This window comes from Schistocerca piceifrons, chromosome 7 (assembly GCF_021461385.2).
Source record: "Schistocerca piceifrons isolate TAMUIC-IGC-003096 chromosome 7, iqSchPice1.1, whole genome shotgun sequence".
Taxonomy (NCBI): domain Eukaryota; kingdom Metazoa; phylum Arthropoda; class Insecta; order Orthoptera; family Acrididae; genus Schistocerca; species Schistocerca piceifrons.
Genome location: NC_060144.1, coordinates 546,969,093 through 546,993,452, shown reverse-complemented (window position 1 = coordinate 546,993,452; position 24,360 = coordinate 546,969,093). Strand labels below are relative to the sequence as shown.

General features: G+C 41.8%; 1 protein-coding gene across 2 annotated transcripts in view; it reads left to right on the top strand.

Annotated features, from left to right (window-relative positions):
- Nucleotides 1-24,360, top strand: part of LOC124805071 (carbonic anhydrase-related protein 10-like) — a 925,040-nt gene that overhangs the window by 861,059 nt on the left and 39,621 nt on the right. For both annotated transcript variants that reach the window (XM_047265497.1, XM_047265498.1), the window contains one exon: nucleotides 4,862-4,993. In XM_047265497.1, the coding sequence (XP_047121453.1) occupies nucleotides 4,862-4,993 (132 nt within the window). The remainder of the gene's footprint in view (nucleotides 1-4,861; nucleotides 4,994-24,360) is intronic.

The following is a 24,360-nucleotide window of genomic DNA, read 5'->3' as shown; positions in this document are numbered from 1 at the left end:
GGAAAGAAACTGAGCACCATTATCCGTCAAATAGTTTTCTGGGAGCCCTTCACCTGAAAAAGTGGTGGACAGGATTTGGGTGTTCTGCTCTGAAGACATGGTAGGCACGATTGAGATGTAGAAGAAACTGTTGCCAGCGTCTAGAGAGATTTGTAACTTGACCAGGGGACAGAAATGTCTGGCCAAGGAAAAAAGTGAATAGAGGGGCGACCTGTTCACTCTGGCACTGGGGTAGGAGGGTGAGCACCACATCTATGGTTTGCTAGGAGACACATTGGCAGGTCAGATGCTTGGTGATTGCAATGCCCCAGTTCCCAACGTGCAAGAGAGATAAGATGTGGTACTGGAGGGCCTCTATGATTATGAGCCTGGTGTAACCATTTACCCATCACTGAGGGTGGTTAGCTCATTTCAGAGTACTATTATCTTGGAGCTTTGAGTGCCACAGAAGCTTGCATTTAGATGGCCAACCACTTTGCACAAGATGGGGTACCTAGCAGAGCACTGAGTCCTCAGCAGTGTAGTGTGTGAGAAGCTTCAGCTACCTTTGTGGTTACATCCAGGTAGAAGCATACATTGGGATCCACATCAAAGGAAAAGTCCTGACCAGGGACAGATGTGAGAGGAGTGCAGGCTTAGCACATTGAGTTCTTAAATGATACAGAAAGTCATAATTATAACTTGAACGAAACAGAGCCGATCGCTTGAGGTGGCATGCTGTTTTGGTCAGAATATTTGCTGACGTGTTCAAAAGGGACAGTAGTGGCTAGTGGTTCATCAACAGTGTGAAATGGTGGCCATATATATGGCCATTAAACTTTTTTATACCAACTAAGATCTCTAGGGTTTCTTTTTCTGTGTGACTGTAGTTACACTGTGCAGAGGAGGGGGACCTAGACACAGATACAGCAGGGTCCTTCACGCTGTAAACCACATGTGCCTGTAAAGTTACCTCACCAAAACCCCAGTCTGATTCATCAACCGCCAAGATTAGGGTCTTGGAGGGTCTGCCATGAGGCACATGGGCTGGAGTAGGGCCTGTTTAGAGTCCCAGAAAGTGTTTGAGCTGGTGCTGAAATATGGCCAGAGCAATTGAAATGCCTAATGGAACTCTGTTATACTGAAAAAGTCTAAAAGGAGAATTGAAGAAAGCATTGGAATTCATGGTCAATGGAAGATGGAGATACGTATCACAATGTTGAAACTTGAAAAACACTTTGCCACCCACAAGGCATCTCAGAATGTCCTCTACCTTGGAAGTGGGATAAGGGTCTAAGACAGACTGGGCGTTAATGGTTGTCTGGAAAACCCTGCCTATGCAGCATCCACCCTTTAGTTATCCTATGGTATTTCTGTGGGTGACCCTTTGGTAGTTTGGAATGGGAGTGAAAATACCCTCATCTTGCAATTGCTGTAGCTCCAGAGAAAGTTTGTCTCTGAATCTGAAAGGAACATTTCTGGCTTTCAAGAACTTCAGTATCACTGATGTGAAAAGAGCAACATGAGTCTCGGTATCTTTGATGTCCTAGGAGGATTTCAGGAACACTACTGAATGGGAAGAGTGGTCTTTTAGATAAAGTTTGGTGAAAAGTGACTTGACACTGAGGACAGAGTCATCAGTTTGTAAGTCTAGAGCGTTGAACTGATCCAGGACAGAGAGACCCTTGTCTCCAGGTGTCCAAGAACAAATTCAGGCTATGAGGTACTGGAGTTGGGCTGTAAATTGGCGCTTGACTTCGGCAATATTATTGCTGTAACAATGAAGTGGGGAGTGTCACAAAGCTGAAGTAGAGTGGACCCCAAATGATATTAGGATCGTCGATCTATCGTGGTCACACACGACCGCATGTCTATCTGCAACTCGATGGGCATGTTGTTGATGGTTACTGTTACGATCGAGATAGGTCTGAATGGGGAAGCACACGTTGGATGTAGGATACATCCGCTGACTGATCCACCCTGTCGTCCACCCCAAAGTCTGAGGGGTCCATATGGGAACAGTCGGCATTTATTTTGAACAATGCTTGACACACATCAGCGATATTTCTGGGTTTCCCACAAGAGGTGTACTTAGCGAGTACGTAATTGCGTAGGTGTCTCTGGTGATTAATAAAACACAGGCTATGAGAAGGGAGCTCTCTAGAGTGGCGTCTGAGCGCTGAGTCGTTGCCGGCCTGCATTGTGTGAATGCATCATGGGTGGGGGAATGGGGGGAGGGGGGTTCCCGAAGGCATCGCACTGATCTGGTGGCAAGCACTTGTGATGGATGCTGCAAGGTATCTGACGATGTGAAAGACAGTTCGAAAGCTCTTATATTGGGAAAACACGTTATTATGGAAGGGTCTTCCAATTTTAGAAGATTTGTGCATAGTCAGTCTTTGAGGTTGTGCACGAAAATCATGTCCCAGACGAAAGAAGACACATATGATTGCTTACACTGAAGATTACTACACTGGCAATGGCAGTCACGAAATGAACCATAGAGATGGGCAATCCATTCATGGTAAGACTCTCTGTTACGTCTGAAGCAGCTGAAAGATATGTGATTGGCTGCTGCCACATACTATTGGGGCTCAACATATTGTAAAAACTGGACTTTAGACTGTCATACGGCAGAGCATGGGCTTCCACCTCGGGGATAAGGAATTTCAGAAGGTGGTAAATGACTTGTTCCATGTATGCCAGAAATAAGGCACGCTGCTCGGTCTCACTCGTTATGCCATGAGCTAAGAAGTGCTGTTCCATGCAAGTAACATAGCTCGCCGACATCTTGACCTTCTTATCAAACTGCTGTAAGGGCAGGGTCACCGCTTGGAAACTCTTTAAAATGGTGTAGACCTGAAGAGGAGTTTGGAGAGCTCTGGAGGCGATGTGAGGATGGCCACCAGCTGCTCGATCAGGAGCTCGTGAGTACACTGCATCTGCTGGAGCAGTAGCAATACCTGGGCAGAGACATCCATCGAGCAAACGTTAAGTCCACTATACTGCTGATGTAAAACAAAGTCAAGTATTACAAAGTTCAATTTTTCATCACAGTTTTGGAGGCCACATCTTTTCAGTGTACAGCTCGGTTTCTTAACAAAAACTATTAGTAAGATGGCTGTTTCTTCAACGATTTGACCCTACCAAATACTTGTGCGCCAGCCTAGATGCTGCCTGGATGCTAGGATACTGTAGGTACTAGTTTTGGGCATGTGGTCACTAGAGGAGAAAACAGTCCATGGGACTATTGACCTCTGGCAGCGCTTGGGTTGTCACCTGGTGTTGGTCAGAGCAAGGTCATCTCTTCTCTGTTGTCTCAAGAGCTGTTCCCTGCGAGGTCTGTGTCCCCATATGCAGTCTGTGTTGTTGTTTGCTAGTTGAGCAAGTGTGAGGTCTTGACACAGCAGTACCATTTGTTGATGAGTTACTGCGTGATTCGAAAGCAGTCATGGTAAATAAAAAGCAGAGAATCACAAAAGGCAGCAGGTTGCTGTCATTTCATCATATATGCAGTGTTGCGCATGTGTAATGGATGAATGTTCTGTGTATTTCACTTGCGTCTATTGACATACTAAGCATGCTATGAACCATCGATGTTAAGAATGCCTTTTATATTACTCTAGATGGCAAGTCAAGTTCTAGATAGAGACTTTGATAGTTGTTGGCTTTCTGAAAGTTTGAAAATTGTACTTTTGGTTTTACTGGAGGTTTCTTAAGTCAATTTCGATAGAAAGAGGACATTATAGCCCTTTCTCTTCATCGTATTCAGATTTTCTGTGTTTGTCTTAAGGTAATATTTTGTGATATATGCCGGCCGGAGAGGACGAGCGGTTCTAGGCGCTACAGTCTGTAACCGCGCGACCGGGCATGGCTAATGAAAAATCTTCGGGCTTGCATGTGTGTGATGTCCTTAGGTTAGTTAGGTTTAAGTAGTTCTAAGTTCTAGGGGACTGGTGACCGCAGAAGTTAAGTCCCATAGTGCTCAGAGCCTTTTTTTGTGATAAATGTGCTATCGATCTCTTTAAACAACTTTTCTAAGACCTCCTAAGATCTGGCAAATGGGCTATATTGTCAACCAAACGTAATAATTGTAGACCCTTGCACTTTTATGTTCTTTAGTGGTTTTCAGTCAGGAGATTTTTTGATGCAGCTCGCCACGTCATTTTACCCCATACAAGTCTCTTCATCTCCTGATAACTACTACCGCCCACATTCCTTATAATTTCTTCATAATTTTGTTCCTTATCTCGTCCTCTCCTATTAGTTATTCGGCCTACTCAGCTCTTCAGTATTCTTCTGTGGCACACTATACTTATGTAAACTGTTTATCGTCCTCGTTCGATATCTGTAAGAAGCGGGAGTCCGTACAAACACCTAGAGGTCACAATTCGTAACACCTAAATTTATATTAAATATATGTTAACAACCTTCTGATTTTTCAGGAATACTTTTCTTGCTAATGAAAAATCCGCATTTTTTATCCACTCTAATTTGAATGTCGTCAGTTATTTTCCAGCCAATGTCGCAAAACTCATTTACTATTTTAATGCCACTTTTACTAACTCATTTGGTCAGCCATCCCTGATTTCAATAGACTAAATTCTGTTAACAAGTTTTCCTTTTGTTGATATTCCCCCTACAGCAGCTTTTCTTGACAGTATCCATTCCTTTGCTGTCTCTGGCAGAATTACATCATGAACAACCATCAAAGTTACTATTTCTCCTTTTGTACTTTAGTTTATACTTCAGATATTTTCTGGTGCTTCCTTCATTGCATCTTCAGTGTGAAAATACACTCGATCACGCTAAATAATCGGTCAGCCTGTACGTGTCAGCTTACGTACGGCGGAGTGACGCGTTGCGGCCTTTCGTTTTGCAGATGTACTCGATGCGGCGGCTGATGCAGGGCCCCTTCACGGAGCAGAAGGCGCCTCTGGCGAACAACGTGCGGCCCCTGCAGCACCTGCACCACCGCACCGTCAGGACCAACATCGACTTCTTCCGGCGCAAGGTGAGACCCAGCAGCAGTAGCGACTGCTGGTGCCTCGAAGTGTTACGAATTATTGCACAGTTATCACTGTGTTAATCAATAACATTTCCGCCTTTATCGTCCACTCCATTCAACATCACCTATCGGAGTATTCGGCGTACTCTATTACTTACATCTTCCAATCTCATGTTAAACAAAGAAAGGAACCAATACTCAACGTAAATATTATACACATTGTTTTAAAAGTATCAGTCTAGCAACATCTAAACTATGAATTACGCATTAAGTAGAGATGTTGCCATTATTTTCCATTTTATCACTCTTGCCTTCCTCGTCCTCGTCCACCTGAGAGCTACTGCTATTTATCACCACAAAACGTTTTTCCGTATCACGTGTATGTATGAGGGTCATTCCGGGAGTAGGTTCCGAATCGCCGTAGCTAATCCATTGTCGTGCAAACACTGAAACGCGACTGCGCAATGGCTCCTGGCGTCGCTCGTAACACAACGCTATTTCCATTGACGTCGTCTCAGCGCGCTATTTATGCTATCCGTTCAATACGTTTAAAAGAATTCATCAGCCCGCCAACTGTGAAATATGCCCATTGAATCGGTTTTTGATAGTAAGGAACGTTGCAGAAGTGGAAATTCATCAGCAGACAAGTGAGGTGTGTGGCCCCAATACGATGAGTTACAGCAGAGTGCGAGAGGTTTCAAGGACGTACGGGAATATGTTTATGATGAACCACGACCAGGCCGACCATAAATGATGCAAGGAGATTTGGTCACAGCCTTGGACGAAAAGATTCGTAAAGAATGACAATTCCGAATTTCGAATCTCGCTCTGGAACTTCCGAATTTAGGTAGAACAACTTTGCATCAAATTGTCTCTGTAATGTTCCAATTTCGCGAACTATACGCACATTTGCTTCCAACGCTGCTTACTGAAAAACACATGTTTTCGACCATCACAAAATGCAGAAATACAGAATAATCTATCTGGTCTTCTGACGTCCGGAGTTCTCTTGCTGTATGACAATGTCAGACCCCAATCGGCCGTTCACATCCAAAATCTAATCAGATCTTTTGAATGGGAACAGATTGTTCGCCCACCGTACAGTCCAGAATTGACGTAAAGCAATTTTCACTCTTTCCCCTATCTAATGGAGTTTCTCGGCGAAACGCGCTTCGGGAACAGATGACGAAGTCAAAGAAACTGTGAAAGTCTGGTTATCCTCATACGGCGGCAGACGTCTACGACTTAGGGATGGAAAAGCTTGAAAAATGTTATGACAAATGTTTAAACAAATACGAAAACTATGTATAAAAATATAGAAACATTTAGGGAATTACATGAAAACAGGTTTTTGAAAGAAATCTGTGATAGTTTATATTTTATAAGAAATCTGACCATACTTTCCGAACAACCCTTGAAAATCGTTCGACCAAACCATATATGAATATCCTAATTTTTACACGTTGAGCTTTTTTACAGCTTCAACACCATACCGGTCGTTGAGATGTAATGCCCTACACAGTATTCTTTTTTTCCAGATTTTAATTCCTATTTCCCACCGCGTAACACGCTTGCGGGACAAATTGGTTAGCCATACCTGGATCGAATGGGCGCGTTGGATTATCGACCGTGGTCTGGTACACCGGCCATAAAGAGTGTGTTTTCTAGGAGATCTCCCACGCTTGTTTAGGCAAATACCACCTGATTCTCAAATTGCGCCGCAGAGAATACGATACACAAACTGCTATAACATGATAACGCACTGAACAAAGATTACACTAGTCACAGACAGACGGCAGTCGCTGCCTGTCTCCATTAGGCTAACTTTGACCAATGTGGTGCCAGGTAGAGCATTTCACCATATGGTTAAATAATAAGATAAAAGATCTGCAAACTCCTACCGCGTCAGACGGGACAAACGCTAGGGAAAATTGGTAGCACAAGAAGGAGACCGTGATTGTTGTTGGTTGCAGCAGGCATTCCAGCATTCCCACCTCCATCCAGATCACTGTAGTTGACACATTTGCCCAATGCAGACAGTGAAAAATAAATTGATTATAAAAGATAAATAGAAATATGTTGTTTTCTTGTAATTATTCAATGTGTTCCGCAGTTCATACATTTCTCTGTCTGATAATTAGTTAAAGCTACATGTTGTGTCCCATTTCTGCTGCTGTTCATTGATAACATCGAAATATTGACGCAAGGGGCTCTCGTTTTTCCCACGCAGTGTATCATGCTGTCTGAGTGGCACCATGCATTTCAGGATGATCAATTTAGCTAAGAACCCTCACTTGGTGCTATTTCTATAGTGTGAATTTAGTTGCTGGTTCCAAATTGGTACAAAATGTTAATTTCGTTTAATAATTTTTCTCATTTGAGTGCAGAATTTGCAGTTAAAATAAAATGTTGAATGCACTAGTTGCAAAAACGTTAACAGAATGCGTTGAACTAATGTTATTTTCACAACGTGTAGCAATTAGATTATTTGCAGCTACACTTCGCAAAATTTATTGTGACACAGTACTGTCTTTCCTTCGTATACTTTAACAAGAAAGACATAACAATATTATTGTCACTGACTTTAACAGAAAGTATAATACGTCCTAAAATGTAAAGATAATGGTTGTATGTATTACACTGAAGAGCCAAAGAAACTAGTACACGTGCCTAATATCGTCTAGGGCCCCCGCGCGCAGGCAGAAATGCCGGAATACGACGTGGCATCGACTCGAGTAATGCCTGAAGTAGTGCTGGAGGGAACTGACACCGTGAATCTGCAGGGCTGTCCATAAATCCGGAAGAGTACGAGGGGTTGGAGATCTCTTCTTAACAGCACGTTGCAAGGCATACCACATATGCTCAATAATGTTCATGTCTGAAGAGTTTGGTGGGCAGCGGAAGTGTTTAAACTCAGAATAGTGTTCCTGAAGCCACTCTGTAGCAATTCTGGACGTGTGGGGTGTAACATATTACTGCTGGAATTTCCCAAGTTCGGGAATGCACAATGGACTTGAATGTATTCCGTTGATCGGACAGGACGTGTCACCTGTCAGAATCGTATCTAGACGTATCAGGGGTCCCATATCACTCCAACACCATGCGCCACACACAGTTACAGAGCGTCCACCAGCTTGCACAGTTCCCTACTGACGTAAGGGTCCATAGATTCAATAGGCTGTCTCCATACCCCTACACGTCATCCGCTCAATACAATTTGAAACAAGACTCGTCCGACCAGACAACTTGTTTCCAGTCATCAACAGTCCAATATCGGTGTCGATGGGTCCAGGCGAGGCGTATAACTTTGTTACTAAAATGTAAACTTTCACGGCCGGAAATATCATGTCCATTATAATTATCCGGGCTGTTATGCCGTGGTCGGTTGATGAATTCTGTGGTGTTTCCCAACGTTTCGTCTCCGAATGCGGGAGACATCTTCAAGCGGGTCCGTAGCTTGATGGAAGGTCCAACACACACACTGGCTCGCTACCGACTGCCGCTAAATTCCGTGTCCGCGCGCCCCCGCGCCGCGGCGTGACGTCACGTGTTTTGAAAACGTCAGTGCAATTGGCCGCTGTCCGTCGCCGTCGATCGCCGTTGCCATCACCCAGTAGTGGACGAGTGGTACACATCTTCTTTAACACCGGCATCCATATACCGTTTAATTTGACGCCCTCCTCCTTTCGGTTGAAATTATTTGGGTGTTTAGCGATTTCGATTGCCTCCCTGTAGAGCCTTTCGTAGTATCCGCTCGTGGCCGCTAGTACTTGCGTCTCCTCGAAACGAATATTGTGGTTCCCTGGCTGGAAAGCATGCTCCGCAACAGCTGATCGTTCCGTTTCTCCTCTTCTACAATTTCCCTTGTGCTCTTCCAAACGTTTAGAAACAGTTCTTTTGGCGGTACCCACATAAACATCACCACAGCTGCATGGGATCCTATACACTCCAGATTTTTCCAATGGTTGGCGAGCGTCCTTGGCAGGCCTAAGGTATTCCTGTATCTTCCTGGTGGGCTTGTAAATTACGGTAATATTCCGCTTCGTCAAGATCCTCCCTATTCTTCCCGTTACATTTTTAACAAACGGCAGGAAAACCTTAGATTTTGCAGTAGCCTGTACGTCAGTATGATTTCTGCGTGGCTGCCTCAACGCACGTTATATTTCGGCGGACGAATATCCGTTCTTCGTTAGTGCGTTGTGGAGATGTTCCATCTCAGCGTCGGGCAACTCAGGTTCACAAATATTTCTAGCTCTGTCCGCTAACGTCTTGATAACACCCCGCTTCTGTTGTGGGTGGTGGTTCGAATCCCGGTGCAAATAACGGCCCGTGTGCGTGGGTTTGCGGTACACTGAGTGGCCCAAACTACCATTTTCGTTTCTAAACACAAGCACATCGAGGAAATGTAGTTTGCCGTCTACCTCCTCCTCCATTGTAAACTGAATTCTTGAGTTTGTACTGTTCAGAACAGTCCACTACTGGGTGATGGCAACGGCGATCGGCGGCGACGGACAGCGGCCAATTGCACTTACGTTTGTACTGTTCAGAACAGTACAAACTCAAGAATTCAGTTTACAATGGAGGAGGAGGTAGACGGCAAACTACATTTCCTCGATGTGCTTGTGTTTAGAAACGAAAATGGTAGTTTGGGCCACTCAGTGTACCGCAAACCCACGCACACGGGCCGTTATTTGCACCGGGATTCGAACCACCACCCACAACAGAAGCGGGGTGTTATCAAGACGTTAGCGGACAGAGCTAGAAATATTTGTGAACCTGAGTTGCTCGACGCTGAGATGGAACATCTCCACAACGCACTAACGAAGAACGGATATTCGTCCGCCGAAATATAACGTGCGTTGAGGCAGCCACGCAGAAATCATACTGACGTACAGGCTACTGCAAAATCTAAGGTTTTCCTGCCGTTTGTTAAAAATGTAACGGAAAGAATAGGGAGGATCTTGACGAAGCGGAATGTTACCGTAATTTACAAGCCCACCAGGAAGATACAGGAATACCTTAGGCCTGCCAAGGACGCTCGCGAACCATTGGAAAATTCTGGAGTGTATAGGATCCCATGCAGCTGTGGTGATGTTTATGTGGGTACCACCAAAAGAACTGTTTCTAAACGTTTGGAAGAGCACAAGGGAAATTGTAGAAGAGGAGGAACGGAACGATCAGCTGTTGCGGAGCATGCTTTCCAGCCAGGGAACCACAATATTCGTTTCGAGGAGACGCAAGTACTAGCGGCCACGAGCGGATACTACGAAAGGCTCTACAGGGAGGCAATCGAAATCGCTAAACACCCAAATAATTTCAACCGAAAGGAGGAGGGCGTCAAATTAAACGGTATATGGATGCCGGTGTTAAAGAAGATGTGTACCACTCGTCCACTACTGGGTGATGGCAACGGCGATCGACGCCGACGGACAGCGGCCAATTGCACTGACGTTTTCAAAACACGTGACGTCACGCCCCTTGAAGATGTCTCCCGCAGTCGGAGACGAAACGTTGGGAATCATCACAGAATTCATCAACCGACCACGGCATAACAGCCCGGATAAATATAATGGACATGGTATAACTTTGTGTCGTGCAGTCATCAAGGGTACACCAGTCGGCCTTCAGCTCTGAAAGCCCATATCGATGATGCTTAGTTGGATGGTTCGCACGCTGAAACTTGTTAATGGCCCAGCACTGAAATCTGTAATAATGTGAGTTGCACATCTGTCACGTTGAACGAATCTCTTCAGTCGTTGTTGGTCCCGCTCTTGCACGATCTTTTTCCGGCCGCAACGATGTCGGAGATTTGATGTTTTACCGGATTACTGACATTCACGGTGCACTCATGAAATGGTCGTACGGGAAAGTCCCCAGTTCATCGCCACCTAGAAGATACTGGGTCTCATCGCTCGTGCGCTGACTATAATACCACGTTCAAACTCACTTAAATCTGGATAACCTGCCCTTGTAGTCGTAGTAACCGGCTTCACAACTGCGGTGCACACTTGTGTTATACAGGCGTTACCAACCGCAGCGCCGTATTCTGCCTGTTTAAGTATCTCTGTATTTGAATACGCATGCCTATACCAGTTTCTTTGGCGCTCCATTGTATATGCCTTGATGGTAGCCACTTGCAATATGTGCAGTTAAGCTGATTTGTATTACAGTGTAATGCGCTCTGTAGCCTAGAATAATTTCATGGGTATGACCATAGAATTAATGAAAATTTCTTAGTGTCAATGACAACTTTGAGTTAGTCATAACAGTAACAGGCAGAGAATTAGCGGAGTGTTCTTGTGCATGCTGTTATCATACTGTAGTGGCACTGCCCCTCCTTCACGTTGCTCCTCATCTGTCTTCCTGATGCTGAGTCGTCCACATACCCTTTTTCCTACCTTGCTCATCATTTCGCGAACAGAATCTAGGTCGGTGTGGCAATTAAACACGCTGAACCTATTGACCACACGCTTAACCTTCACGATGATTTCCTTCATATTCAACTGTTTTGCTCTTATATTCCACAGCTAAATTCTGTGTTATGACCAGTGTACCTTTAGTCTTCTTCCACTGCAGCAATTCTTTTCTCTGCAGCTCCTGCAGGCACAAATTTATGTTTCTCGATGTAGTAGCGGATGACCAGCTAATATGGCGCATCTCGTGGTCGTGCGGTAGCGTTCTCGCTTCCCACGCCCGGGTTCCCGGGTTCGATTCCCGGCGGGGTCAGGGATTTTCTCTGCCACGTGATGGCTGGGTGTTGTGTGCTGTCCTTAGGTTAGTTAGGTTTACGTAGTTCTAAGTTCTAGGGGACTGATGACCATAGATGTTAAGTCCCATAGTGCTCAGAGCCATAACCAGCTAATATGTGTCAACCTATGATAGGAGTTTTCTCTAGACATCTTTCTTCACCTAAGCTCCTGGTTCTACTTTTAGCACTTCATCTGTCCTCTTAATTTCTAGCATACTTCATTACTCAGATATTACAAACGCTTCCACTAACTTTTTCTTCGTATTTCCGACAGCCTTTCTTCCATTTTCAAACACTTATGTGGTCATGACTCGCAGTTTCAGGGAATTCTTTCCCATTTCTATAAAAAAAAACTGATAGCAAGTCGCGATCTTTCACAGAAGTCGTTTTGCGCTCTGCAGTTCTGCTTCCGATACCTTCCTTGTTTCGGCCATTATACGTGGGAAAATTGTTTCACTTTTGCACTATTCTATCACTTTCCACATTTTGTCACTTTTACGTTTGTTTTGTTGGTATCTGAGGTGTATTCCGTTCTATGCATCATATTCTTTTCGACAGTTCTAGGTCTATTTTACTTCCGACCATCAGGATTAAGATGTTTATGAATATTGACATTCGTATCGGCACCCCCAGAATTTTACACCTCTTACGATGTTTCCTTCCTCTGCCTTGACTGATTCGTAGGCGAGTTTGATAAGCTGCAAACTGGGCATAGAGCTTTCTTAACATGCTCTTTCTTGACCTTTCACTGTTATTACATCCACATGGTTTTTGCAGAAATTATACATTATTGATATGTCTGTACTTCAATCTGAATGTTCTAACATGTTCATGCACCTTACGTTGTCGATGGTTTTCTGTAGATCCACAAATCGTGAGAAAATGTCTTGACATTTTGTCAGTGTGCCTTTCATTACTTAGGTCAATGCTAGGAATTCTTTTCTAGTATCCTCTGGCATACTAAAAAGCTAATTGGTCTTCCTCCAGCAGGATTTTTCAACTCTTCAATGTATTATTCCGATAGTAATGATGATCATCTGGTAATTTTCACGTTTATTAATACGTGCATTTTTAATATTGTGAAGGAGATGCGTCGCTGAAAATGTTAAGGTAAATTAGTGAACCAATAAATTTTACACTTAAAGGAAATGTTTGAAAGAAATTAAAGTTTGTGTTAAGTGAAGAGAGCTAGGTAAAGCATAAGCTTCAAGCTTTTATAACAGAAGCCTTTGCAAAATATGTTCAGAAAACACTTCTCCTGGTGGTAAATTCATTGCCCAGATTGCCAGATTGCAGAAAAGATCATTTATATGTTATTTTATCCGTGTAAGATCTTGTGAACTCCACGGTCGTTAATGATTACTGGTGAATAACGCAAACTAACCACAAACACTTTTTAAGAAGTTATATTTCAGTGCCATAACGGTTTCGTGGTACTACGCCCGTTTTCGTATGCATAACGTTTCCAATTATATTGATATTTTTGTCAGCTACTAGTCATCTGCTCCACTTAAAAGTATTGCAGGAGCAGACGACGTGTTTCTGACCAAAACATTAATGTAATTTTGAATGTTAGCCGTATGAAGATGAGTGTGGCAGCTCGATTCCGGCTATAGTAGGGGCAGCCAACCTTTTTCACCTATCACCCACCTTCGTGCCTCTGCTGGCAATAAAATTTTCTAGCCGCCCATCAGTTCGACAGTAATGGTGACTTATGAAGTAGGGAAGGAACTTTATTTTATAAAGTGGTGAGGTAGAGTTATAGCAAGTGAAAGCATTTGGTAATAATTACCTATTAAATACTTTGTGTCAAAATTATTGTAACACTCGATGCAAAAGATTTTAAAATCTCTGCCGCCCAACGCGTACCGCCTACCACAAAAACAGGAACGCCCACTATTCAGCGGCAAAAATCAGGTTGACTACCACGGGGTTGTGGCATTGAAACACAGCTTTTTAAAGGTATTCGCGGCTGGTTGCGCTATTCACCAACAAAAGAACATTTATGTTGTATAGAGGGTTTCGCTTTGTTCTTCTGAGAACACATATTTCAAGACACCATCTCTCGATGATGGTCTTCTCAAAACGCTGCAGATGCCTGGGAATTGACTGGTTACACTCCGTAGAAGCTCTCATATCATCGACACGTCACGCAAAACTATGTCTGCCTATCAGACTTAATTCCCAATCTTTCCCATTCTATAAAATGAGGTACAAATCTTGGACAAAAAATGCGTACTTTTTAATATTCTTAATAAAGCTGCAGATCAATAGCTCGCATGCTAGTTCACTCGCCCCGTGAGATGTAGAACCTACAGGACCCTCCACTCCATTTTCTTGTGTTACCACTGTGAGGCGACCTGCGTTCCACTTCAGAGAAACGTATTAAGCTCTGTAAGACGAAACCGTTATCTGTGTCGTCGTTACATCTGCGCCGGGAGGGAAGCAGTCGGGACAAATTCTGCATTTCGCAGTAAATGCTCCCAGTCTGGTAGTGCTGTTTTGTTTGAAATGAACAACGCGTAACAAATGAGTAATTCAAGTAGCTGGAGTGTTCTAAGAAGTTAGTAGCACCAGACATTCAAGCCATGGTCATGCAACGTCATTCAAACACTCGCATCTGGTACGCGAGATCTAACTGGCGCTCGGTAAGAACACAGAAATTTTCGGCTGTGATCATTTGTAGCAGATCTGCATGCTGGGACAGCAAGTAGAATTCATCGCGGTTGTCCAACAACATCGACTGCAACGCATTACTATTTTGCTCTGTTTACTGCAGCCGATTCTCGCACTGTAGCCTTGGGACCTTTCCCTCCGGAAAAGTCACGTTCCTTCGTGACGACCACAGCTGTGACGTTATTCAACCGGCCAGCAATAATACTGTGGAAACACGAAGTTCGTGGTACATTTGTTAATACTTGTAGTTCACAGTAGGCTTATGCTCCCATAAAGCTCCCCTGTAAACAACCTAATGTTTTAAATTTGGGCTTTTGTGAAACGTTACGTTTAATGACAAAAAAAATCTGCACGGTGTAACAGAGTGTCCAAAGAAGTTTTCGCTTCACCGCTACAGAAAGACGATGTCTACTGACCTTTCGTTATTGTAACTGACGAACAGGTCCTATAATGAAGGTACACGAAGCTATAGTGACGTCACCGCAGTAGTTAGCTCATTGCACTTATATTCGGGAGTACGGTGGTTCACATCCCATTCCGCCAATCCAGATTTAGATTTTACGTGGTTTCCCCTAATCGTTTATGACAAATGCCTCAATGGTTTCCTTGAAAGAAGCACGGCTCAGTTCGTTCCTCATTTTTCGACTAACCCGGGGCGGCAATCCGTCTCTAATAACCTCGACAAGCAAGGAACGTTAAACCTTAATGTTCTATCTTTCTGTAATCACTTTAAAGCTGAGAAGCTAACCTCTCGCTTCTCCGTAATTTCAATTAGCCTCAGAAGTATACTTTTCAGGGAGAGGAGGGGACGTTTAAGACGCCCTAGGGAACGTTTAAGACGCCCTCGCTTACATATTATCAATGAATTTCGTACACTCTCAATGAATATTCATAACATCAGGACTGGAAGACAGTAAAAGTGTTTCCACGACACTTGTTCCCAATCGTAGGGACGTGGACGCCGTTGTCTATGTCACTTAATTAGCCAAAGTCACTTGAACTGGCAGCTACTACAATTCAACCCAACTGCAATAGAAAATGTTGAACCAGGCACACATAATTTACGGACACCATTAAAGGTTGTGTGGAAATGTTAATAAAACTATGTCTTCAGCTACCCTAAAAGTGACATAAAATTATTGGTTTTATGGCATCAGCACTGTAAAACAACAATTGATCTGATTATCTCTTTGTATGGGCTGTACCAATAGTCTGTAGCAGCTCATTCATAATCAAACTTCACCTGGATGTCTCTACTTTCAGTATAAGCCTTGCTTCACAGACTTGTGCGAAGTGCCTTTCCACAGGCTCCACACCAATTTAAATGTTTATGAAGGTTCTGCTCTCCATCTGACTATTCTTAATGACCTTTTCCACAACTATTGCATCATAAAGTAGAATATTTATTAGAAACTCACAACATTCTTATGCGAGGGAGATTCATTTATTAACCTCATACTACTAAACATAACAAATACATTTAACTTGTAGCGCTTCATCGGTTAGAAAAAGCGATTCAGGATGTGACGTTGTACCAGACAGCTCTCTGTTATGTTCTTTAGCGTGTAAGCAACAAGCGATTGAATATACGGTGCTGTTGTGTCTGCTGTCATTTGCGAAGTAGGTTCTGTCATTTGCTTCATGCCAACTGAGAGGAATCAGTGTTGCCGAGACATATCATCGATTTTGTCGATGTATCAAATGGTTCAAATGGCTCTGAGTACTATGGGACTTAATTTCCGAGGTCATCAGTCCCCTAGAACTTAGAACTACTTAAACCTAACTAACCTAAGGACACCACACACATCCATGCCAGAGGCAGGATTCGAACCTGCGACCGTAGCGGTCACGCGGTTCCAGACTGAATCACCTAGAACCACACGGCCATACCGGTTGGCGTCGATGTATCGAAATGGTGTTATAACTAATGGCGTTGTGAGGGAGTGATGAAGAAATTCAAGTCTGATCGCACGGATGTTTACGATGAAAGACATTCGAATGTGACTGATGAACATGTGTAGCATGTTGACGAAATTACGCTTGCAAGATGCCGATTAACCATATCTGAATTTTCACCAGCTGTGCCTCAGATTTCAAAAGTTACACTCTTTAATACTGGCGCAGAGAAATTAGGTTACCGCAGTCTTATGCATGGTACATACTAAAATATGTGACCGATGTTCAAAACAATGGAAGAATGGGTTCGGCCTCGACATGACTTCAGCAGTACAGAGAACAGGGGCTAGAATTTCTGAAGAAAATCGTGACCGGGGACGAGACAAAGGTATACTACATGAACTCTGAAACTATGGAAAGGTTCAGATATGCACAAAAAACTCGAGTAGTCTCTGCAAAACTGCACTACGGTGGTTACATGTTTTTGGGTTCACAAAATATTTGAAACATATTTCGTAAGTGTAACACTTGAGAATACGGTGCCATTATATGTGTATTGGGACACTCTTACGAAACTTCAAAAGTCAATCCGAAACAAATGGAGTGGGATGGTCACCTAAAAGCTAACCCACTTCACGACAATGCGGGGCCTCACAGTGCAAACCCAACGAATAAAGAACTCAGACTCTTTGGCTTGGATACATGTCAGCATCTTTCCTTGGCACCAGGCCGATCTCATCCCCTCCCCAAGGTGAAGGCCCTTTGCGACTGGTGATGAGATCAATACCAGAAGGTATCGTTCTTTGATGGAGGGAAAAATAATTTGGTGTCACAGTAGAACAAATTTTTGAATTTGGTGGTGATTGTATGGAGAAGTAAAGTTGACAGGCAACTACAGATTATTTTATCTAAATTTTCCTTTTTGAAGCTGCTATTTGAGGCTGGGGGTTTGTGTGCCAGCTACACAGGCAGACATTTTTTCCGATTTCTTCGTTACATATTAACAGATTTTCAGTTTTACTTTATTTTCAGCTCGTACATTAGTTATTAAAGCTTCCCTGCTGTAGATTGTTAGCCGGCCAAGGTGGCAGAGCGGTTCTAGGCGCTACAATCTGGAACCGCGTGACCGCTATGTCGCAGGTTCGAATCCTGCCTCGAGCATGGATGTGTGTGATGTCCTTAGGTTAGTTAGGTTTAAATCAGACTAAGAACAGCCGACCAATTGCAAAGGATAAAGTAAACTTTACCTAGGTTTCAATAGATATAAATCTATCTTCTTCAGAAGATGCCTGGGGACAATGAACATCGTAATATATATTAAGGTATGAAACATGAGTCAAGAGTAAAGTTTAACATATATTAAGAAAATATTGTATTACAAGATGTGAGAAAGATTCTTGGTACTTACAGTATTATAACAACATGAAGTGATATGTCCTTATCGTTTAGGCAAACATCTGCGTAGTTACATTAATCATATAAAATATAGCCCTGACACCAGGGTTTGTCAAACAAATAAAATAGGTACATAGAAGTTGCAGAGCGCCTAAGCGACTGAGTAAAATCGGCCAGCGTAGTAGCACAGCGGCCAGGGCAGGTGGCGCTCATGTCGCGAACTATGTGCCGATAGGCGTACTGAAGTAACATTTGAAACATCAATTTTAATTGCGTTCTTAAATAGAGTGATAATAAATAAATTGGCAAGCATTTGACACTCCCGTTATGACATTGTGGGAGGTATAGGAACAATGACGTAGATACATACATCAAAAAGACAGGTGGCGCTTCCGCCGTGAGTTACATGCAGTGGTCAAATCCTCCAGTTTACTATCGTTTATATAATGTGTTCTTTTCACGATATATGGCTGCCACTACAGCGGCCCTCATGTAATTTTCTCTTATTCTATATTACGTAGTAACTGGATTGTAGACCAGGTCTCGTAATTTTCTTAAAAGCCATTACTGATTGTTCTTGATGGTTTGACTTATATACGTTCTATGGGCTTCACTAATATGGTAATATAACTTTATATTTTGGCTATATAGACCACTGCATGTAACTCACGGCGGAAGCGCCACCTGTCTTTTTGATGTATGTATCTACGTCATTGTTCCTATACCTCCCACAATGTCATAACGGGAGTGTCAAATGCTTGCCAATTTATTTATTATCACTCTATTTAAGAACGCAATTAAAATTGATGTTTCAAATGTTACTTCAGTACGCCTATCGGCACATAGTTCGCGACATGAGCGCCACCTGCCCTGGCCGCTGTGCTACTACGCTGGCCGATTTTACTCAGTCGCTTAGGCGCTCTGCAACTTCTATGTACCTATTTTATTTGTTTGACAAACCCTGGTGTCAGGGCTATATTTTATATGATTAATGTAACTACGCAGATGTTTGCCTAAACGATAAGGACATATCACTTCATGTTGTTATAATACTGTAAGTACCAAGAATCTTTCTCACATCTTGTAATACAATATTTTCTTAATATATGTTAAACTTTACTCTTGACTCATGTTTCATACCTTAATATATATTACGATGTTCATTGTCCCCAGGCATCTTCTGAAGAAGATAGATTTATATCTATTGAAACCTAGGTAAAGTTTACTTTATCCTTTGCAATTGGTCGGCTGTTCTTAGTCTGATTTACGTGGAACCATTGCTGTAGCGCAGCTATGTTTAAAATACTGAAATTCTTGCCTGCCGAGGTATCAAAAGCTGCATCCAGGTATATGGACATCAAATTAAAAATTGTGAAAGCAGGTATGGCTATTGACTTTAATCACCAGTGCCTAGAGAAAGACATTATCCCTGATTATGTGAAGGCGTACGTAAATTTTAAACAGTGTAACAGGGTGCCTTCTATTAAAAAGAAGCTAGTGCGTTTAGTCATTTCCGAGAGCACAGTAAATTTGTATAAGAAAAAAGATGTCCTTAATAGTGAAGCCTACTGTATACACCTATTTTTAACTAAAGCCTTTAAAGATCTTTGTAATTTTCAAATTGACCACCTGTGGAATAGTATTAATGAATGGCTCTCTAATCGTAAAGAAATAATCAAGGCCAGACATGAAAGAAAGCTTTTAAAGTTTAGTGATAGGACCACAAGTAAAAGTGATAATACAGCAGACAATAGTGTTAAGCACCTATTTTACGATAGAGTACTAAATAAAACCAATATCTCTTTTACGCAGGCCGAAAATGACTTGTTGTGTAAAGGCCTTAAATATAACTTGCCTGCTAAACTCGATAAATATCCAGTTATTTGTAATCTCATTGTAGATCTAAAAATCGGTTTAGAATCTCTGAAATTAGAGAAAACGGAGCAAGTCAAATGTGCCTACGAATGTAACAACATAATAGAAAAAGAAATTAAATTATCTCCTAATAAGCAATCGGGCGAATATAGTATAATAAAAAGCATTAATCATAAACTTAGAGAGCACGACGCATTAATCACTAAGAGTGACAAAGGGAACACCGTGGTCGTGGCTTATAAAAATGAATATATAGAGAAGACTGTAAAGTTTTTTGAGGAAAACGACATCACTGAGGTTACTGTAGATCCTACTACTGAACTGCAAAATGAAATCCGGCCTACTTTAACGAATTCCGTCAGCTTGTTCAATAAGTTCCAAAAGAAAGGGCTTATAAATATGAACCCTAAACCACCAGTGCTTAGAAGTCAGTTTAAACTGCATAAACAAAATCACCCGATCCGCCCTATAGTGAATGGTATAGGCAGTCCACATCACACACTTGCTAGGCGCCTCCATTTTAAAATTAAAGATGCTTTCATTTTTGAAAATAATTTCTCTGTAAAAAACAGTAAGGAATTAATCCACAATATTCAATCTATAAGCTGTACACCTGACACTAGACTGGTGTCCTCTGACATCGTCAGCCTTTACACAAATGTTCCGGTTGATGAAACCATAGACCTTGTAAAAGAGAATCTTCTTAAACACAAAAAATTAAGTGAAACTCAGATTGCCGAACTCATTGGTTTGCTCAAGGTCATTTTAAAATACAATTACTTCACATTTAACGGGAAAATGTATGTACAACCAGATGGTCTAGCAATGGGTAGCCCCCTCGCCGGTATTCTAGCAGAGGTTTTCATTAACGCCCTAGAAACAACGTTCTTCAATTCAAGTTCAGAATTACGCCACAAAATCCGCTATTATGCACGGTATGTTGATGACATTTTCATTGCTTTTGATGGCACTGATCATGAATTAGAGCATCTCTTTAACACTTTCAACGGTTTACACGAAAAAATTTCCTTCACAAAAGAACTTCAAAATGATAAACGTGAACTTAATTTTCTCGATTTAACAATTTCTATAGAAGATAATTCCTTCCGTTTTAATATCTTCCGCAAGGAAACATATTCTGATAATGTCATTCCTGCTGACTCAACCCATCCAAAAGCTCATAAATTGGCATTTTTTCATTCCGCCATTCACCGAATGGTAACCACTCCTCTATCACCTGCGGATCAAAAAAAGGAATTGAATGTCATCAAAGCGATTGCGGTTAATAATGGGTATAACCAGAATATGATCGATTACCTGCTCAATAAGAAAATCTCCCAAAAATGTTCGACTTTGAGAAATATTCTCCCCACGGATACCACAGAAACTAAAAAATTTATTTCCATCCCTTTCCTGGGTAACTTATCGTATAGGATTAAACGTCTTCTGAATAAAAAATATAACTGTAACGTCTCCTTTTCTACAGATAACAGTTTAAAAAGAAATCTTGTACAGTCAGTAGAGATTGCCAGCGATTGGTTTTCTAATTCAGGTATTTACAAGCTAACCTGTAATAACTGCCCCTCTTATTATATTGGTCAAACCGGCAGAGCTGTGAAAACACGATATAAAGAACATCTGTTAGGTAAAAAAGGAACGAATATTCGCAACTCTACCTTTGCTGAACACCTCTTGTTAACCGGCCATACGCCTAAACAGTTAGAAGACACGGTTATCCTACATAGACAGGTCAAAGGACGGAGACTAGATCTGTGGGAAGAGCTATTTATTTTTAAACATCTAGAGCTCAAAGACGGCAATATTCTGAACGATCAGTTGAACCTTGCCTGTAAACAATTTTTCGAAGGCTTTAAACCCGTACTGTGTAATATCTAACATTAATGTTAGTAACCTCAGTAGTCTATTTCCTCAGGAAGCTATAATGCACTTTCAAATCCTCCAGTTTACTATCGTTCATATAATGTGTTCTTTTCACGATATATGGCTGCCACTACAGCGGCCCTCATGTAATTTTCTCTTATTCTATATTACGTAGTAACTGGATTGTAGACCAGGTCTCGTAATTTTCTTAAAAGCCATTACTGATTGTTCTTGATGGTTTGACTTATATACGTTCTATGGGCTTCACTAATATGGTAATATAACTTTATATTTTGGCTATATAGACCACTGCATGTAACTCACGGCGGAAGCGCCACCTGTCTTTTTGATGTATGTATCTACGTCATTGTTCCTATACCTCCCACAATGTCATAACGGGAGTGTCAAATGCTTGCCAATTTATTTATTATCACTCTATTTAAGAACGCAATTAAAATTGATGTTTCAAATGTTACTTCAGTACGCCTATCGGCACATAGTTTGCGACATGAGCGCCACCTGCCCTGGCCGCTGTGCTACTACGCTGGCCGATTTTACTCAGTCGCTTAGGCGCTCTGCAACTTCTATGTACCTATTTTATTTGTTTGACAAACCCTGGTGTCAGGGCTATATTTTATATGATTAATGTAACTATGCAGATGTTTGCCTAAACGATAAGGACATATCACTTCATGTTGTTATAATACTGTAAGTACCAAGAATCTTTCTCACATCTTGTAATACAATATTTTCTTAATATATGTTAAACTTTACTCTTGACTCATGTTTCATACCTTAATATATATTACGATGTTCATTGTCCCCAGGCATCTTCTGAAGAAGATAGATTTATATCTATTGAAACCTAGGTAAAGTTTACTTTATCCTTTGCAATTGGTCGGCTGTTCTTAGTCTGATTTACGTGGAACCATTGCTGTAGCGCAGCTATGTTTAAAATTAGTTAGGTTTATTTAGTTCTAAGTTCTAGGGGACTGATGACCTCAGAAGTTAAGTCCCATAATGCTCAGAGCCATTGAACCATTTTGTAGATTGTTAATTGCCTCGAGCCTTAAGCATTTCTATCAAAACAGCGTCCTTTCCAAGACCAGTTTTTTCATATCTTGAACTGCTTCATTAATTCCTGCACACCTTCAGTTTAATTACATATGAAATGTGCTACAAATTCATTCTTTGAAGTGGCAGACGTTTAAAAAGTCTTAAAATTTTTCTGCTTTTCCTTCACTGTTTTTACTATGTCTCTTTCACATAATGAACTAACCCCCACCCTAATTTCGACAGACCTAACGAAAACAGAGTGGAAAAAGTTTCATATTTAATTCATTTATTTATCATATGTGTAAATGTTTACAGTAGTTACATACGACTAGAATATACTTCAGTAATGTAGGTCACAGGTATTTTTGTTCCGTACACTAGGGGATTTTAAAAGTACCTTAATTTTATTACAGTACGGCAAGCAACTTTTATTGAATATTGAAATACTGCAAAGCAGTGAAATACAGGACACTATTGGCGTGAAAATGCGTACCAGCGGAAAAATGTTCCTATCGGAACACAAGAAATGCGAGTATGCACCTATTTAAGTGAAAAGTGGAATACCAGCTGCCTGATTCTACCTTCCTCAGCAGCTTTAAAAATTTTCCAAAAATGTTTGCATGTGAACATATTTGCGCCTTTTTTTTTTTTTACGCCTCTGAATTCCACTATCTGCTTAACTCAATGCCATTATCTCTTTGTGTCTCTCTGTCCCTGTCTTCTGTCTCACAGCCACTGTGTCGTTCGTCTGTCTCACTACTTCTACCGCCTCTCACTGTCACTGTCACTGTCTCTCTGTTGGTCTCTCTTTCTGCTCACGTCTCGTTCATTTCTTCCGACTGCCTGCTGTCTCTGCTCACTGTCACTCTCTCACTGTCACTCTCTCACTCTTCCTCGTTGTCATTATCATAGAAACAGTATCATTGCCTCTCTACAACTTCAACACTGTCCCTCGTTTTTGTTTCCCACTGACATTTTCTCCTCTACTCTTTTCCTAGAACTGTCAACTATGTTCCACTGCCACTGTGTCCCTCTATTTCCTTCTCACTTTCCGTGTCTCCTTCGCTCCTTATATATCACAATCACTGTCTAACTTTTTTTTATTCCCACTACCACTGTTTCCTTCTGTCTCAGCATAATAACGCTCCAGTATGTTTGCATGCCAAAAATTTTTCAGGAAAATGTTATAGATGTTGAGGAAGGTAGAATGAGCCAGCTGGTCCCCCACTTCTGAGGCAGAGTCTTTTAAACAGTAGCATACTTGCCTTTCTTGTGTTCCTGCAGGAGAATTTGCCGCTATTACCTTCTTTTGCCTGCCACAGCACAGCATGTCCCTCATATGAAAGAAACTTTTCAGGTCAGCAAGATTTTGATAGTTTATTTATGTGAAATTGAAGTAACGCAAAACCAACTTTACACCTCAGACTGGATTTTACATGCACAGAAATATTGCATGTGTTTCAGTACTGTAAAATTGAGCTGCCACAACCCTTTTAATGATAACGGAGATACATCACAACATATTTATCCCTGCCGAGTGCTTCGTTTCCGCCTCACACCAGATCTTAGGTACGTATTTTACGTGCACAAGTAGGGTAACTTTGAACCGCTATATCTCGGAAATGGATGAAATTATAAAGAAACATTTCAAGGATATTCGAGATTTGAATCTGAGGAATATATTATAAAAATATCAGCCTTTTACTGTGCATAATTGTCTTGGAATCCGCGACTCTGTTTGATACGAAAAAGTGGCAAAAAATGTCCTTGTTTGCGTTTTTCTGTAGGGACCATCCACGAACTCATGGTGCCCCCATTAGCCCCTTAAAGCTCACCGTAGACTAGA